Below are 17,089 nucleotides of genomic sequence, written 5' to 3'. Positions count from 1 at the left end.
AAATTATACCTAAGGCACTATGTGTTGTATAAAAGAACCCATCTTTGCCTGTTTGAAAATTTAAAATTTGTTTAAAGAAAATGTGAGTAGAAATGCTGTTTTGCCTTATCAGGGTTCTTTGATCCAAATTTGATCTTCTTGTTGAATATCTTTCTTGGGCATTTAAAGCTGACAATTGTTCTTTTTTTTTCTTTTCAATATTTTTAGAGAGAAAAATTCTCCAGCCTCAAAAGTATTTATTACATCTGACCTCTGTGGCCAGAAGTTTTTGTGTTTTTTAGTAGAATCCCAACTCCAGCTTCGGTAAGTGTATGTATTTGTGTGTGTATATATATATTTTAAGTTTTTATAGAAATGATTTTGTTATTTCTGCACAGATATTGACATCAAATCGATATTCTGTTGATTGAAAGGAGTTGGATAAAATCTATAAATTCACAAATCTTGGAAATCATTGCACTGGCGTAGTCTGTAGATTCCCGGACCAGGTGTCCTGAGGTTTAAACCTGGCTCTGACTCTGAATGAGTAGATTTTGTCACCTTGGCCAAATCACTTGACTTACTTTTCTGCATCTATTTCCTCATCTGGAAATCTGGGGTTGGTGTTAAGAATATTTCCAAGGTCCCTTTTAGTTTTGAAAGTCTATAAATCCAGAAGAAACATTCATGGATGTGAACTTTAAGAGGAATATAGAACATATGACCATAAAAATGTCAGAAATTTTCCCACCCAGTTATTTAAAAATCCAGTTTTTATAAAAACTTGTACTGTTAATATTGTTGATTGAAATGCTTAGAGGCTGCAGTGGAGTGAGCATTGTACCAGGACACAGCTTTGGGTTCTAGTTCAGAATCTTCTGCTGCATACACATAGACACTTATATACCTATCATTTGTGTGGTGCTTTCAAGTTTTCAAAGAACTTTCCAACACATTATTTCATTTGTTTCTCATGACAGACCTGTGAAGTGGGTTTAGACAACAGATGTTATCTCTTGTTTCCTCAGAACTATTTAGTGTTCTACCTCTGAAACCTTTCACCCTCCTTGGTGTCCTCTGTGTATATAACAGTGTTTTATTGACTTTTTTTTTTTGCTATCACTATCATCGCTAACCTCAACCCTTCCCACCCCCTCATATGAAAGCCAATATATGTATATATGTGTCTGTGTGTATACATAGATGTTCTAACCACATTGATTTTGTTTGAATGAAGGCATTTCAGTTTTATTCACAAAATTGTGCTTCTTATCCATTGTGGTTTTCTCTGTCCCTTGTTTTGTCATGAACTATTCCCCTCTTGTAAGAGGTATCTCATTCCATTTTCCTCTCATTTGTTGATGATAGGACCTTTTACATCGGGGTCATGGATCTATTTGGAGCTTTTTGTGATATGAGATTTGATGTAAGCCCCAGTTCTTTCAGACTGCTTTCTGATTTTCCTAGCAGTTTTTGTTAACTAGTATGTCCTTATCCCAGTGTTTTGTTTCATTAGGTTTATCAAACACTACTGTGTGCCAGTGCTTCTGGATCTTCTGTACCTAGTCTGTTCCATGGATCAGTTCTTTTTTTAAATCAGTATCAAATCCATATGATCATTATTGCTTTGTAACACTTGAGATCTGATAATTCTGGGTCCCCTTCCTTCCTGCTTTGTTTCATTATTTCCCTTGAGATTTCTGACTTTGTAATTCTGTCTAGGTCTAACCATGATAATAGCTAACATTTATGTAGTGCTTTAAATTTTGAAGACCACTGTACATATATGATCTCATTTGATCCTAACAGTGACCTTGTGAGGTAGATGCTATTATTATCATTTTACAGATGAGGAAACTAAAGCTGGCAGAGGTTAAGTGATGTGCCCAGGATTGCAGAGCTACTAAGTATTTGTGGAAGGGTTTGAACTGAGTTCTTTGATTCTATGTTCTGTAGTATTTTTGAAGGGATCTTGGCTTATTTTAAACTGTTGTGTCACCTAACAGCTTCAGTAAGAATGGCCTTTTAGGAAATCAGTATAGCTTTTGTGAGCTATTTAACTCACCTTTGACTAATATCCTTTAGAGTAGTGCTCTGAGTCTGTGTTTTCATTGGTGTAACTCGTGCTGATATAAATCACAACTCCTCTACACTGTCTAATGCTGCATGATTCTTGTTCATGTTTTCATGAAAGCCGTGCTAGAGATTTAAAGCAGCTAGTTTCATGAAGTGTCATGGCAGCTTCCGTTGCAATAAGAATCTGGAGGTGTTGCACCTACCCAGCAAAACTGGGTATAATCCTTCAGGGGAAAAAAATGGTCATTCAGTGAAATAGAGGATTTTCAAGCATTTTTGATGAAAACACCAGAGCTGAATAGAAAATTTCACTTTCAAATACAAGACTCAAATGGAACATGAAGAGGTAAACAGGAAAGAAAAATCATAAGAGACTTATTAAGGTTGAACTGTTTACATTCCTTCATGAAAAGATGATATTTATAACTCATGAGACCTTTGTTAGTATTAGGGTAGTTGGAGGGAAAAAATGATATGTATGTATGTATGTATAGATAGATAGGTAGAGGGCGCAGGGTGAGTTGAAGATGAAGGGGTCATATCTGGAGAATAAAATTAACATGAGAGAGGATTATACTAGGAGTAGGAGAAAGGGAGAGGTAGAACGGAGTAAATTATCTCACAAAAAACAGAAAAGAAAAGGCTGTTATGGTGGAGGGGAAACAGAAGGAAGTGAGAGGGAATCAGTGAGTCTTATTCTCATAGGATTTGGCTTAAGTAAAGAATAACATACATACTCAGTGGGGTATGGAAATCTGTCTTACCCTACCGAAAAATGGGGGTGGGGGGACAAGAGAGCAGGGGGATGATAGAGAGGAGGGCAGATTGGGAAAGGGGGTAATCAGAAGCAAATAATTCTGAGGAGGGACAGGGTCAAAAGAAAGAATAGAGTAAATTGGGGGGCAGGATAGGATTAAGGGAAATAGAGTTAGTTTTTCACAACATGTCTACTATGGAAGTGTTTTGCATAACTGCACATGTTTAACCTATATTGAGTTGCTTGCCTTTTCAATGAGGGTGGATGAGGAGGGAGGAAGGGAAAAAATTTGGAACCCAAAGTTTTAAAAACACATGTTAAAAATTGTTTTCACATGCAACTGGGAAATAAGAAATACAGGAAATGAGGTACAGAAATCTTTCCTGCCCCACAGGAAAATAGAAGGGGAAGGGGATAAGAGAAGGGGGGGAGAGATAGAAGAGAGGGCAGACTAGGGGAAGGGATATTCAGAATGCATGCCATCTTGGGGTACAGGGAGAGGCGAGATGGGATGAAAATTTGGAACTGAAAATCTTGTGAAAGTACATGTTGAAAACTAAAATTAAATTTATAAAAAAAAGAATCTGGAGGTGTTGGACAGAAAAGATGAAATTTACTGTATTTTAAGTCAGGAAATGGCTTTTACTGATGTGGAAGTCATTTCCAAATTAGCTTTCCATATAGTTAGACCACCTTGTTAGAGCAAAATAGAAATTAATATAAAAGTGAGAAGAATAAAAATGAGAAGAAATACATCATGTAATTAAGACCACTTTAACTGACCTACTTAAATTATTGATTCTGAAAAAATGGAAAATAGATGGGAGAACAAACACTGACACAGATTATAACAGTTTCCTAAAGAAATTTAACTGATGTAAATTACTTATTCTAGTGAGGAGACTTTTAAAAACCCAGAAAACACTTCAGGCAACAGATACTACTTTATTTATTTATTTATTTTTGGCAAAGTTTCAAGATATATCAACTCGTGAAACAAATAAAAAATGGACTTCAGTTTTACATGGCTTCATTCTTCATCTACATAATTATTACAGACAAGGAGGCACAGGATGCTAAGAATTATATAAATTTTAGAGCTTATAAACATAAATTTAACTGTTGTCACTTTATATGGGAAATTATTGAGCAAGAGACAAGAACTTGGTATTATTGTAGTAACTGAACCACATTAATACTGATATTCTTGCTACAAATGAAGCCAGAAGACAAAAGGAAGTTTGCAGGTAAATAGGTTAGCTCATAGGCCCTCCTTAATTAGGTAGACTTGGTTTCATCTGTACATGTATACACCTATAGCTAATCTGTAACTGCATTGCAAAGGTAGGCAATAGGAGATTGTACAAAGTATAATTGGAAAATATTGTTCAGAATTAAGAAAGAATGAAACAAGCCTAAGGCTTATAGATTGTTTAGAAGCTTTGTGATTTTATGTTAGAATAGTTTCTTTAAGAAGGCCATTGGAAGACCTGGACATGGTAAACACCAAGAAGCATCAAAAAACCATATTGACTAGAGAGAAAATTAGTTTTCTACAGATGTATCTGTTTCTCAATCAGTTATTTGTGTACAGCTACTTATGTGTTTGGTTAGAGCAGTGCTAAGAGTTAGAAAGAAATTAGAAGAATTAGAAGAAAATGAAGATTGGAAGGTGTTGTGAACAAGTTACTTGCTGCAAGTACAACAGATCCAGCCTAACGTGTTTGAGCAAGTTATTGATGCTGAAAAATGAGAAAGTTATGAAGGAAAATACTTCAATACAGCTGATCATAATTTTCTATCTTAAACGTCTGTAGGAAGGTCACAAAAAAGTAGAATTGTTTCATGAAAGAATAAGGAAAGCCAAACTAAACCTCATTTCCTTCTTTGGTAAGATTACTAGACTGGTTGATTCATTATTGCCTTAAAAATAGGCAATTTAGGTGTGGTTCAGAACTGGTTAAATGATCAGACCCAAAGAGTAATCATTACCAGTTCAGGGTCAGTTTTGAAGGAGTTCTTCAGCAGAATGCCCTCAGAATCTTTCACTTTTTGGCCTGATGCTGTTTAACATTTTTATCTCTGACTTAGATGAAGTATAGATATCTTGCTTTAGAAATTCGCAAGTGACACAAAACAGGAAGAATAAGTTGGATAATATTTGAGGTCTTGAAAGATCTTGAAAAGCCAGAATATTGGGTCAAATCAAATAAAATGAAATTTAGTGAGGATAGATATAAAGTCTTCCACTCAGATTCAAACAGTCAACTCCACAAGTATAAGGTAGGGGAGATGTGCCAAAAAAAGCAGTTCATCTGATAAGAGATTTGAAGTTTTTAGTGAACTTTCAGGTCAATATGAGTATGATATGGAAGCCATAAAAACTAATTTGTCCACAATCTACAGGACATGGAACTTAGCCTTTCTCTTTTATTTTCTAATCCCTACAAAATAATCTCCTGACTCTTTTATGGATAATTGACAATCCTTGAATTAAATTTAAGTATTGAATTTAATTTTCTTCTACAAATTAAATGATACTTTGTTAAGTAGCCATATATTCAAACAAATAGCAAAATGTCTTGTATTGAAAAAAAAATAATGAAATTTTCTCTTAGAATGAATGTAACAAGATTGTAGGATAAGAGAGCAGGTGTGATTTTTAGATGCCGTCTAATTTAACTCTATTTTATAGATGGGAGAAACTTAATGACATGTCTGAGGTCTCAGATCGTGCCAGAAATGGGATTTGAATCCAGGTCTTCTGATTTGAGTCAATTTCTTTTCTACTCTATTACTCTGATATCAGGGCCAACATCTTTGAAAATGCAGATTCCCTTCTTCATACTACAAACCTTTAGTTTAAGTCAATAATTTTATACCAATACCACTATACTTGCTACTTAGGAGAATAATTAAAATATCTTAAACTGGATTTTTCCGTGTGCTCCACCAGTTTGTCTGACTCTTCTCTCCTAAGATTTCTACATGAAATGAAACAAGCATATTATAGTCTAGTATGCTTTTGCAAGAGAAATCCACAAGATACAGTTTCCAAAATTCAGGCAGATTCTTAGTAAAATAAGAGTATTTTAATATTTCTGTAGCTCTACGTTTTGTTTTATGTGTATTATCTCATTAAATCCTCGTGATAAACCCTATGATAGGTGCTACTATTCCCATCTTACAGACGGTGAAAATGAGACTGGCAGAGGTTGAATAACTTATCCAGAGTTACCCAGCTAGTGTCTGAGGCAAGATTAATTCGGATCTTCTGAGCTCCTAAGTCTAGCACTATTCCTAATTCCATGCTTCTTGATTTAGGGGGAAAAAAACACACACAAAATAGGTTTTAAAAGTGAGGTTTTAAAAAGACCTGAATTCAAAACACTGTTTCAGACACAAAACTTGTTTACAAGGCTTAACAGTATTATCAGTTTTAGATTGACCAGCTAGTAATAGTAAGCTGGTTAATACTTTGATCTCCTAACTTTTTGGTGGTGACAGGGAAAAGAAAAGGGATTAGCTGTGCGACTGACAAAAAGAGACAGAACAGCAGAGAGAAATGAGAAGAATGCTCATCAATGCAAATAAGATGACAATATATACATATTTTGGAAATCATGGAATATGCCTTACTTCAGCATATTTAATGACATCTGGACTTTTCCTTTTCTTGTTGTCACTGTGATTTTAAGGAAGAAATGCATTTGTGTTGTCATTGAACTTTCTGTAAAGCTTTCTTTTTTAAAAAAATTCCATTATTTAGTTGTGTGAAGTTTCAAGAGAGTAATGATAAAACTCAGCTGATCTTTGGTGCTGTCACCAACCTACAGGCAAAGGATGCGGCACCAGTGGAGGCAAGTAAAACAGTTTTGAATGTTATGAAGCTTTCTTAAACTTCCATAGTTAAAAAAAAGTCATCTTTACTCATATCAGCAAACTTAATTAGTTTATTATATCTAATTTTAGAAAATTGATACCATGTTGGTCTTAGAAGGCAATGGAAACCTGGTACTATACACTGGATTGGTTCGGGTATGTACTTTGTTGCAATTTTATTAACGCTTTTTGTTAGAGTACTACCTTAGTATTTATTGCTAAACTGTCTTGTTCATCCGTTTTACGTGTGGCAGCCCCTTCAGTTATTTGAATACAACTATGATGTTCTCTTTATATCTTCTTTCTTCCAGGCTGAACATCCTGAAAATCTCGAAACTTTTTCACCATTCTCATTACCCTCTGTTGATGGCTCTTCCTAAAATGTGCTTGCCCAGACTAAAAATAATATTCCAGAGGTGGTCAGACCAGTGTAGAATATGGCAGTACTACTATTACTTGCTGAAGAGACTATCTTTCTTAATGTAGACTAATAGTTTGTTAGCTTATATAGCTTCCATATCATTTTCTTGACTTATGTTGACAGAGAAGTCTACTAAAGCTCCCAGATCTTTTTTTTAAATTAATTTATTTTTAGTTTTCAACATCACAACAGATCTTTTTCTTTAAAATTTTTAAAAAATAGCTTTTATTTTTGCATCACCTTCATCATCCAATGTGTTCCTCTCCTCTCCCCTTCCCAGAGAGAAATCCTTTATTTGAAAAATTAAAAAAGAAGCATAAAAAGAGGAGGAAGTTGAGCAAAGTTAGCCATCATCACACCTGAAAAATCTGATGTTATCTGTAGTGTTTCACACAGTATTCCTATTCTTATAGACTTTTTGCATTGCTCTCCTTTTTACAACTTTCCATCCCAGCCAAAATGGTCTGCTTGCTTTGGCCTGAACTCAGCATTCTGTTTTTTGAATCCATATCCTTACAAAGGTTGTTCCATGTGCCTGGAATGCACTCCATCTTTGCTTCTGGTATTAAAATTCTTAGCTTTCTTCAAGGTGCCACCTCTTTTGGAAGAGTTTTTTTAAAAATCTCCCTAATTAGTAATGGAATCTCTGGATCAAAGAGTAATAGACATTTTAGTCATTTTCTTATCATAATTCCAAATTACTTACCAGGATGGTTGGACAAATTCTCCTCTAATAGTGCATTAGTGTGCTTGTTTTTCCACAACCTCTCAAATCTTAACCTATGTTTTTTCATTTTTGTTAATTTTGTAGGTGTAAGGTGAGAATTCACATTGGTTTTGTTTTTTATTTCTCTTACTATTAATTATTTGGAGTATTCTTTCAAATAATAATTAATAGTTTTAAATTCTTATTTTGAGAACTGTTTATTCATGTCCTTTGACTATTTATTCAGTCAGTAAATGTTAAGCACCTACTGTGTGCCAGGGGCTGTACAAAGTGCTGGGAGTACAAAAAGAAGAATAAGACCTTTGCTGCCCTCAAGGAACTCACAATCTAGTGGGGGAGACAACATGCAAAAAAAAAAATCTACAAAGCAAGCTCTGTACTGGATAAATAAGAAAGGATTATCAGAGGAAAGTTACTGGAATAATAAGGGTTGGGAAAGGCTTCCTGAAAAAAAAAATGAAATTTTAGTTGGGATTAAAGGAAGCCAAGTAAAGTTAGTAGGTAGAATTGAGGAGGAAGATGTTCCAGGTATGGAGGACAAAAGGAGAAAATGCCGGGAGGCTGAGATGAAGTGTCTTGTCTGTAGACCAGCCAGGAGGCCAGTGTTACTAGATTGAAGAGTATGTGTCACAGAATAAGATTTAAGAGGACTGGAAAGATAAGAAGGGGCTGAATTGTGAAGGGCTCTGAATGCCAAACAGCATTTTGCATTTGATCGTGGAGGTAATAGGGAACAACTGACGTTACCGAGTAGGGGAGTGACATGGTTGGACTTGTTCTTCAGGAAATTACTTGGGTGGCTGAATGGATGGTGGACTGGAGTGGAGACAGACTTGAGGCAAGCACTCAGCATCAAACTGTTGCAAAAATCTCTGTCACGAGATGATGAGGGCCTGCACTAGAGTAGTGTCAGTGTCAGGAGAGAAGGAGGTGTATTTGAGGGACATTACAAAGGTGGAATTGACTGGCCTTAAACCCCTGGTTTAAGATGTTGACTGGACATCCAGTTTAGATGTCCGAAAAGCAGTTGGAGATGGGAGGCTGGAGGTCAGAAGAGAGTTTGGGGCAGGATAGGTTGATTGGAGAATCATCAATCTTGAGATTGTAATGAAATCCATGGGAACTGATGAGGTCACCAGGTGAAGTAGTATAGACAGAGAAAAGAAGAGGGAACACACAAACCCTTGTGGGACTCCTGTGCTTAGAAGGCATGATCTCAAACAGGATGGAAGGAAGAGAACCAGGAGAGAGTGATGTCCCAAAAACCTAGACGGAAGAGAGGATCAAGGAAGAGAGATTGTTCAGCAGTGTCACAGACTGCAGAGAGGTCAAGGGGAATGAAAATTGAGAATTGGCCTTTGGATATGGCAATTAAGAGAACAATGGTAACTTTGCATATTGGTAATATTAATATTATTTTTTGTAACAATGCATATATATCTCTATCATCTAACTGGCTAGGTAACTATATTTCACACTCATGGACCTCAGCATTGGCAAAGGAGTAGGGAGGAGGTGTCTTCTCATATCTTCTTTTTGGGGCCAAGATTATTCTTTATAATTTTACAATATTCAAATTTGTTGCTGTTCATTTTAAATTGTTGTATTCGTTGTTTTTCTGTTTAGAGTACCTCAGTTTGTGTCAGTTCATGTAATCTTTGAGGTATATGTTCAGCAGTGGAATATTTGAGTCAAAAGATATAGACATTTTATTCACTTTATTTGAATGATTCCAAATTGTTTTTCAGAATGGTGGTACCAATTCACAGCTCTGTAAACAATGCATTAGGGTTTCATGTGCCCTCCGCATTGATTCTTCCCATCTTTTCTCATCACTGACTTGTTAGGTAGGAAGTAAAATCCCAGGGTTGTTTTGATTTGCATTTCTCTTGTTATTAATGAATTGTGGCATTTTTTCATGTTGTTATTTGTAGTTGGCAGTTCTTTTGAGAATTGTTTATATCCTTTGATATAAATGATCTTTGGTCTTAGATATTTCTGTTGTCTGTTTATCTTGGATATCAAACTTTTATCAAAGACATTGATACAAATGTTTTCACATTTGAACACTTCCCTTCTTTTCCTAGATGTATTAATTTTGTTTGTGCAAAAGCATTTCAATTTCACCTAACCAAAGTTATCCATTTTATCTTTTGTAATTGCCTCTACCCTCTGTTTTAATACCATTTGGCCACAGCAACTTGTGAAACTATCTTCTGTGGAGGAATTTTGATCTGTATCAGTGAAAAGAGTATGCTTATACTAATGGAATAGTAGCTCTTTTGAAGAACTGATAGACCAAGAAATTTCTTGATCAGTATCATATTAAGAAGAGTTAACATTTTTATATCCTTACCCTCTTTTGACTTCTAAGTATTGAGCATTAACAATTTAACATGGTAGACTCAGATTAGCATTCTCGTTTTAAGTGATTCATTTATCTTCAATGACTATTCTGCAGTTTAGGATGATAAGAAAGTTATATATCTTAACATATTCATGTATAATCATGATTATATGACATTATCATATTTCATCAAAGTCAACCTTTTTTTCCCTTCTCTTATTTATTTACAAAAGGTAGGGAAAATTTTCATTCCTGGACTGCCGGTTCCTTCCTTGACCATGTCAAACACAATGCCAAGACCTAGCACTCCCCTGGACAGTGTTAGTACTCCTAAGCCTCTAAGCAAACCACTTGGTTCCTTGGATGAGGTAAGAAATATGTTCTGAAATGTTCAAAATTACTTTTTTATTTAGAGCTTCTGTTAGTCATCTGATTCTTTGAATTGTTGCATTTTTCTAATAGTGAAAAAAATCTAGAATGAGAATGCAGGAGTTCAGCTAACATCCCTTCTGGAATTAAGACAAAGATTATATTTGGATAATCAATCTCAACTTGTAAAGCATTGAGTTAGGGGATTTGTTCTGTTTCTCCTTTAAAAGCTAGTCCTTGGATAGATTCATAGTTGGAGATTTTAATAGTGCTTTCTCTAATCTCCTATAAAAATATAATTTCCCACTGCATTGAAAAAAAAATAAAAGTCCTTGACCTTAAACATTCCATACATAGAAATGGCCAACTGTACATTCAGACGAGCAACAAACAACTCATGACTGGGGACCAGGTATTTCCTTGCCATTTGGGTAGTGCCTCTTTCTCAGGTGGCATTGAATGTGCTACATTGAACTTGTGACAGGGTCTTGGAATCCATCCACCATTTATAACATTATATGGTAAGATGTGATACAAGTTCCAAACAACTAATTTAAAATCATCTCTTGGAATTTCACCTATTTGTAAGTTGCAGTCTTCTTTTGTGCCTATGTTTTCTGATTCTAGATTTAAGCCTTACTTGGACTTACAAAAGTTTAGTGTGCATAGGGTAAGCTTTTTATGCTGATTTTATTCCAAGGAACTTATTTTTTTCTTTTATTTTCCTACAGGTAGGCCTGCTGTCACCAGTTCCAGAGCTGAGGGATTCTTCAAAACTTCATGATTCACCTTATATTGATGACTGTACTTTTCAGCAACTTGGAAGTTACATTCACTCTGTTAGAGATCCTGTCCACAACAGAGTAACACTTGTAAGTATGTATTCTGTGAATAGAGATCTTGAAACAGAAATATAGCATAATTTCAAATTTGATAGGATAAACTTTCAGTTTGAAGAAGAAATTTTTCTTTATTGTTACACCTTCTTCACCTGTTTAAATACCTTATATCACTCAGCATTGTTTTATTGTAAATTTCTACAAAGATATTTCAGCTTAGATTTTGAAGGGGTTCTCATATTGCTAAGAGTTTATTAAGAAATATTTTTGAAATTAGGTTATAATTATGCCTTGCAAATTTTTCCCCCTTTTTATTAGAAGATTGAGCATTCAACACAGTTAAGAATTTAGGAGTATAGTGATTAGTATTTTAAGGATCATTACTAATCTTGTATACTTTGATCCCAGAATCTTGTAAGTATTTGTGCAAGTGGGCTTAATAATTATGTAGAAAATGAGCATATTTAGAGACCTTTAAAACTAAAATATTGGTTTTTGGAATGTTTAGAATAACATTCTAATAGTTTTTCATTGTTTTGACAGATTTATAAAAGCTCTTACATAAACAATGCCTTGCAATAGTTTAGGCAGTTGATATTTATTAATTTGTATTGTATTGATTTGAAAATGTTTATCAATAGAAATATGTATTTATAGAATTGTATGTTTTTAGATGAGAGTGTGTAAATAAAAATGTATCATACATAGGAATATTTGCTTCCTAATAATTTTTTCCATTCCCTTTACTAGGAGCTCAGTAATGGTGCAATGGTTAGGATCACCATTCCTGAAATTGCCACCTCAGAATTAGGTATGATTGGACATTAGGATAAGATCCATGCATCTCTTTGATTTGGTTTGTTGTATTTATAATTTAGAGTAATTGCTAAAGTATTAATACTCCTGTTATTTACATCAGTGTTTGGAAGTTTGAAGATCTGTTCACAAAACTATTTTGAGCAAGTTCTTTTTGCAGTGTTAGAGTAGGTTTTAAATGTTAGTCTGAGCTTTGAAGAACCTTTGAAGTGTAACAGGCCCAGGGATCATATTTCAATGTTGCTTTTAAATTATGTCAGTTTCTTTTTAGCTATTAAAAAATTTTTTTTATCCATATCTTTATTTTTATGTTACCTACATGCCCCAATTTCTTTTCTTCCCAAGTTCTATCCTTATAACAAAGAATAAAAAAGAAGGGGGAAAATCAGAAAAATTAAACAGTGTATCGGAAAAGACTAACATTATATGCAGTGTTCTACACTCAGTCTCCCAACACAGTAAAGAAGCAGAAAGAAATGTCTTCTTTTAGTTCTTTTTTGGGGCCAGTCTGGATCATTACAATTTTCCAGCATCCAGTTCTATTTGTTTGTTGTTCTTTCCCATTTACATTGTTGTAATCATTGTCTATACTTTTCCTCTAGTTCTGCTTGCTTTATTTTGCAATAGTTCATATGCCTTCCCATGCTTCTTTGTGTTCATATTATTCATCATTTCTTACACCACAATAATATTCCTTCACATTTATGTATCACAACATGTTTGACCATTTGTAACGTTCCATGGTAAGATGTGATCTAAGTTCCAAACAGTTAATTAAAATCATTTGGAATTCATCCTATTTAGCTGTTTTCCAGTTGATGTACATTTATTTTGCTTGTAGTTCCTTGTTATTCAAGAAATGCTGCTATAAATATTTTGCTCTATATGAGACCTTGCTTTTCGTTATTGACTTGTATTTATGCATGGTAGTGAAATCACCGGGTCATAGGGTCTGGGCAGTTTAGTCACACTCTTAGCATAATTCCAGATAGCTTTCCAGGATGATTGGGCAGATTCTCAGTTCCATTAACAGTGCATTGGTGTGTCTGTTTTTCTATAATGCTTCCAACATGAATTCTTTCCATCTTTTGTCATTTTTGCTAATTTTGTAGGCATGAGATGATACCTTAAAGTTGTTTTGATTTGTATTTCTCTTATTGCTGATGATTTGGAACATTCTTATGGTTGTTAGTAATTTTTCGTTCTTCTTTTGAAAACTCTTTGTTCATATATTTGACCATTTATTTAATCATGTTAATTTCATGTGTGTAACAAAAATAATTTTTCTGTAGGGGAGGCAATTGAAGTAAGAACCAATTTAAAGTTGTCCAGACTCTGTACATATTATCTTTTGCAAAGGAATGCCCTATTAACAATAAAAAAAAAATCTAAATGAAGAAGTAGCTCTTTCAACATAATTAAATGTATTTGGTTACAAATCATGATAAACAATAATAGCTGACATTTATATAGTACTTTAAGATATGTATGTAGAGCAATTTATACAATCCAAAGGAATCACACAGCAACCCTATTAGGCGCTACAGACATTATTAGCCCTTTTATATAAATGAGGGAACTAAGAGTTAGAGAAATTGGAAGGTGTAAATGACATGTTTGTGGCTGTCATGGCTAGCAGGTGTCAGAGATAATATTCAAAGTCTTCCTGATGCTAAGTCCTGCACTATCTCCAATATGCTGTTGTTAAGTTGTGAAAACTACCAGATGTCAGGGTTTTTTTTAAACCTGTAATTTTTCAACATCTGTGATCATCTACCTGTGGAGGAGTTACAGTCTGTGACAAGTGCAGGGAGTACTTGATAAAATAATTGATCTTTTGGAACATTGAAAGGATTTATTGATTAAAAAAATTTATCTTTTAAAACATTAAATGGATTCAGTTGTCATAGGACTCTTTAAAAACGTGACAAGCTTAACTGACTAAAACAAAATATTACAGCCAAAATTAGCCAGAGGAATTTTAAGTGAGTCATCTGATTCTGTTAATATTGTTATTTAGTTGTAGTTTTGAAAATACTAACTGGAGAATATTTTTAAAACCTAGGGGACAATCTGGTAATATAAGTAAAATTCTCAGTGGAAAAAGTTTATGTAAAAGTGTAAATTAAGAGAAAACTGCATGTCTAGTATGATTAAAAAAAATAATGAAAATTAGTAAAGTTATTTTGTAATCCATAGCATTTCTTATGTTGAGGGATTAGTAAATCATGTGAATTCCTTGAATTTGCTATAGAGAATAGAATAAAATATTTCTTCATTGAAAAACTTTCCCTCTACTGATGTAGTATATGCTAGTCAGTCTTGATACATTAATATTTCTTTTATCTGACAGTCGTTTATTGAGAATAGGTCAGGGAAATAAGGACCTCTGTGCAGACATAGCTATCATATAGGTATGCACTAAAGCTCAAGTGGTCAGCTAATAGCTTGTCAGGTCCTTGTTTCACAGAATAGCAGCACCTTAGAGGCCATCTAACCCAGACTAGCTGTATTCTGCTTATCCTTATTTCATACCTGTTTCTAATAAGCTTTGTTATCAGGTTTCTCAACCTGATTAGATTAGAAATTAAATTAGAAGGTAGGCTTTGTGGATACTGATTCCAGGAAGTGACATTGAAGGAGAATCTGCAAAATTAAAACAACTTAGCAGTGTAATGCCATTTGCTTTAGGGTGAGAAAGTCCTGCATGCTTCAGAAACCTCTGAAGATATAAGCCACTAGGTGGCATAAGTGCTTGGATACCTGGAGTTAGAGAAATTGTAGTTAAAATCCTGCTGCATAGATGCTTACTTTTTATAGTGTTTTAAGAGTTGCAAAGCACTTTACCAGTGTTATTTCATTTGTTCCTCACAACAATTTTTGGGGGTAAGTACTATCCCCATTTTACACATGAAGAAACTGAGGCAAGAGAGAGGTTCAGTGACTTACTCAGTATCCCACATCTATTAAATACCTGATTAGGTTTTTGTGACTTGTATGTCTAGTGATCTCTACTTTACCACCAAGATGCCTCTTAATACAAGGATGAGAATAGCACCTCCCTCACCAGGTTATTGATGCTAAATGAGATAATATGCTTTTCAAACCTGAAACATTGTATGAATGCCAGCTATTATCATAACTACTTTATGGCATCTTGCAGTATTTAATGACAGGTTTCAAGCAGAAGTTTGTTAATCATTTGTCACTTAACATAAAGAGAATTCCTGAATATGTATATATGTGTGTGTGTGTGTGTGTGTGTGTGTGTGTGTGTGAGAGAGAGAGAGAGAGAGAGAGAGAGAGTGTGATTATGCTGAATCATCAACAAAAGTTTGTTATATTTAATATTAATTATTTCAAAGTTAATGAGTACAACAGCCTTTAGTATTGTTAAAAAATAAAGGTGAGAGAATACCTTGCTTTTGAATCATTTTTTTCCATCCAGTAGGTGACTTTGAGATCAAGTTGGTGATTTTTCATTTTGTTGTCTTTTTCAAACTAGTTTTTGAAATCTTATACACTTTGTAACAATGAACCTTTTTGAGGAGGAAAAAATGTGTTTAGAAAATATACTAAAACTAACCTTTATTTCTAATAGTGGAAAAGTGTTTACAAGCTGTCAAGTCTATACTGCCCAAAGAGATAGCTGTGCAGATGCTTGTCAAGTGGTACAATGTTCACAATGCTCCAGGAGGACCCAGTTATCATTCAGAGTGGAATTTATTCATAACTTGTCTAATGAATATGATGGGCTATAACACAGACCGCTTGGCATGGATCCGTAATGTAAGTGTCAGATTCTTTTTTCTCCTATGTTCTTATGTTTGTGTCAGCATATTTGCATAATTAGTAGTACCACAGTATTCAGAGTATGGTCAGGTAAATTAAATAGTAAGTCTACCTTATCCAAAATAACCAAATGCATGATTACAGTTTACTGTTGCTTGTGTTTATATTATTTTGTACCTAAATTATTTAGGACAAAGTTAAATTAAAAATCTAAAACCATACCTTATAACCCTTTCTAAGCACCTTTACATATGATGTTATTTAATTCTTATGACATTCCTTACAAGATGAGCCAGTTTTCAGTCTCATTAACATAAGAGAAAACCAAGGCATCAAGAGATTTATTTATTTGTCCTGGATCAAACAACTAGTTTGTATCACAGTTGAGCCTAGAACCCTTTTCTTCTAATTCCTATCCCATTGACCTTTTTCATTAGACCAGCATTCCTAATTTGTCTTTGTACACTTAGATGCACCTAGGAGGCCTCTGGTTTGTGAGAGCCACCTCACTCCCTCCCATTCCCACCAAAAAAAAAAAAAAAGGAAAAAAGAAACTTTTATTGATATAAAATAAATAAATGCCTCTTGACACTCTGCATTTTAGGCAATCCTAAACTCATTTACATATGTTGGAAAGAAAAGAAGGAGGCCATCTGCAAGGGATATTTATTTTTTATAGGCAGTTCTTTTTTTTAAACATTTTAATTTATTTATTTTTAGTTTTCAACATTCACTTCCACAAGATTTTGAGTTCCAGATTTTCTCCCCATCTCATCCCTTCCTCCACCCCAAGATGGCATGCATTCTGAAAAACCCTTCTCCTAATCTGCCCTCTCTTCTTTCTCTCTTCCCCTTTTCTTATCTCCTTCCCCTTAATTTTTGCTGTAGGGCAGGATAGATTTCTGGACCCGATTTCCTGTATGTTTTATTTTCAAGTTTCATGTGAAAACAATTTTTTTAACTTTTATTTTTAAAACTTTGGGTTCCAGATTTTCTCCCTTCCTCCCTCCCTTCCCACCCACCTCATTGAGAAGGCAAACAACTCGATACAGGTTAGTGTAGTCATGTACAACACTTCCATAGT

At 34.3% G+C, this 17,089-nt stretch overlaps 1 protein-coding gene across 1 annotated transcript in view; it reads left to right on the top strand.

The window, feature by feature from the left end:
• ANAPC1 (anaphase promoting complex subunit 1) overlaps positions 1-17,089 on the top strand; it is a 159,857-nt gene that overhangs the window by 22,521 nt on the left and 120,247 nt on the right. The window contains exons 11-17 of the mRNA XM_078149679.1: positions 208-303; positions 6,582-6,672; positions 6,785-6,850; positions 10,423-10,557; positions 11,290-11,430; positions 12,148-12,208; positions 15,815-16,002. Coding sequence (XP_078005805.1) covers positions 208-303; positions 6,582-6,672; positions 6,785-6,850; positions 10,423-10,557; positions 11,290-11,430; positions 12,148-12,208; positions 15,815-16,002 — 778 coding nt within the window. The remainder of the gene's footprint in view (positions 1-207; positions 304-6,581; positions 6,673-6,784; positions 6,851-10,422; positions 10,558-11,289; positions 11,431-12,147; positions 12,209-15,814; positions 16,003-17,089) is intronic.

The sequence above is a fragment of the Phascolarctos cinereus genome, unplaced genomic scaffold (genome assembly GCF_003287225.1).
Source record: "Phascolarctos cinereus isolate Bilbo 61053 unplaced genomic scaffold, phaCin_HiC Scaffold_2;HRSCAF=192, whole genome shotgun sequence".
Classification (NCBI taxonomy): Eukaryota; Metazoa; Chordata; class Mammalia; order Diprotodontia; family Phascolarctidae; genus Phascolarctos; species Phascolarctos cinereus.
The sequence above is the reverse complement of the archived record's forward strand: the minus strand, read 5'-3'. Positions and strand labels throughout refer to the sequence as shown.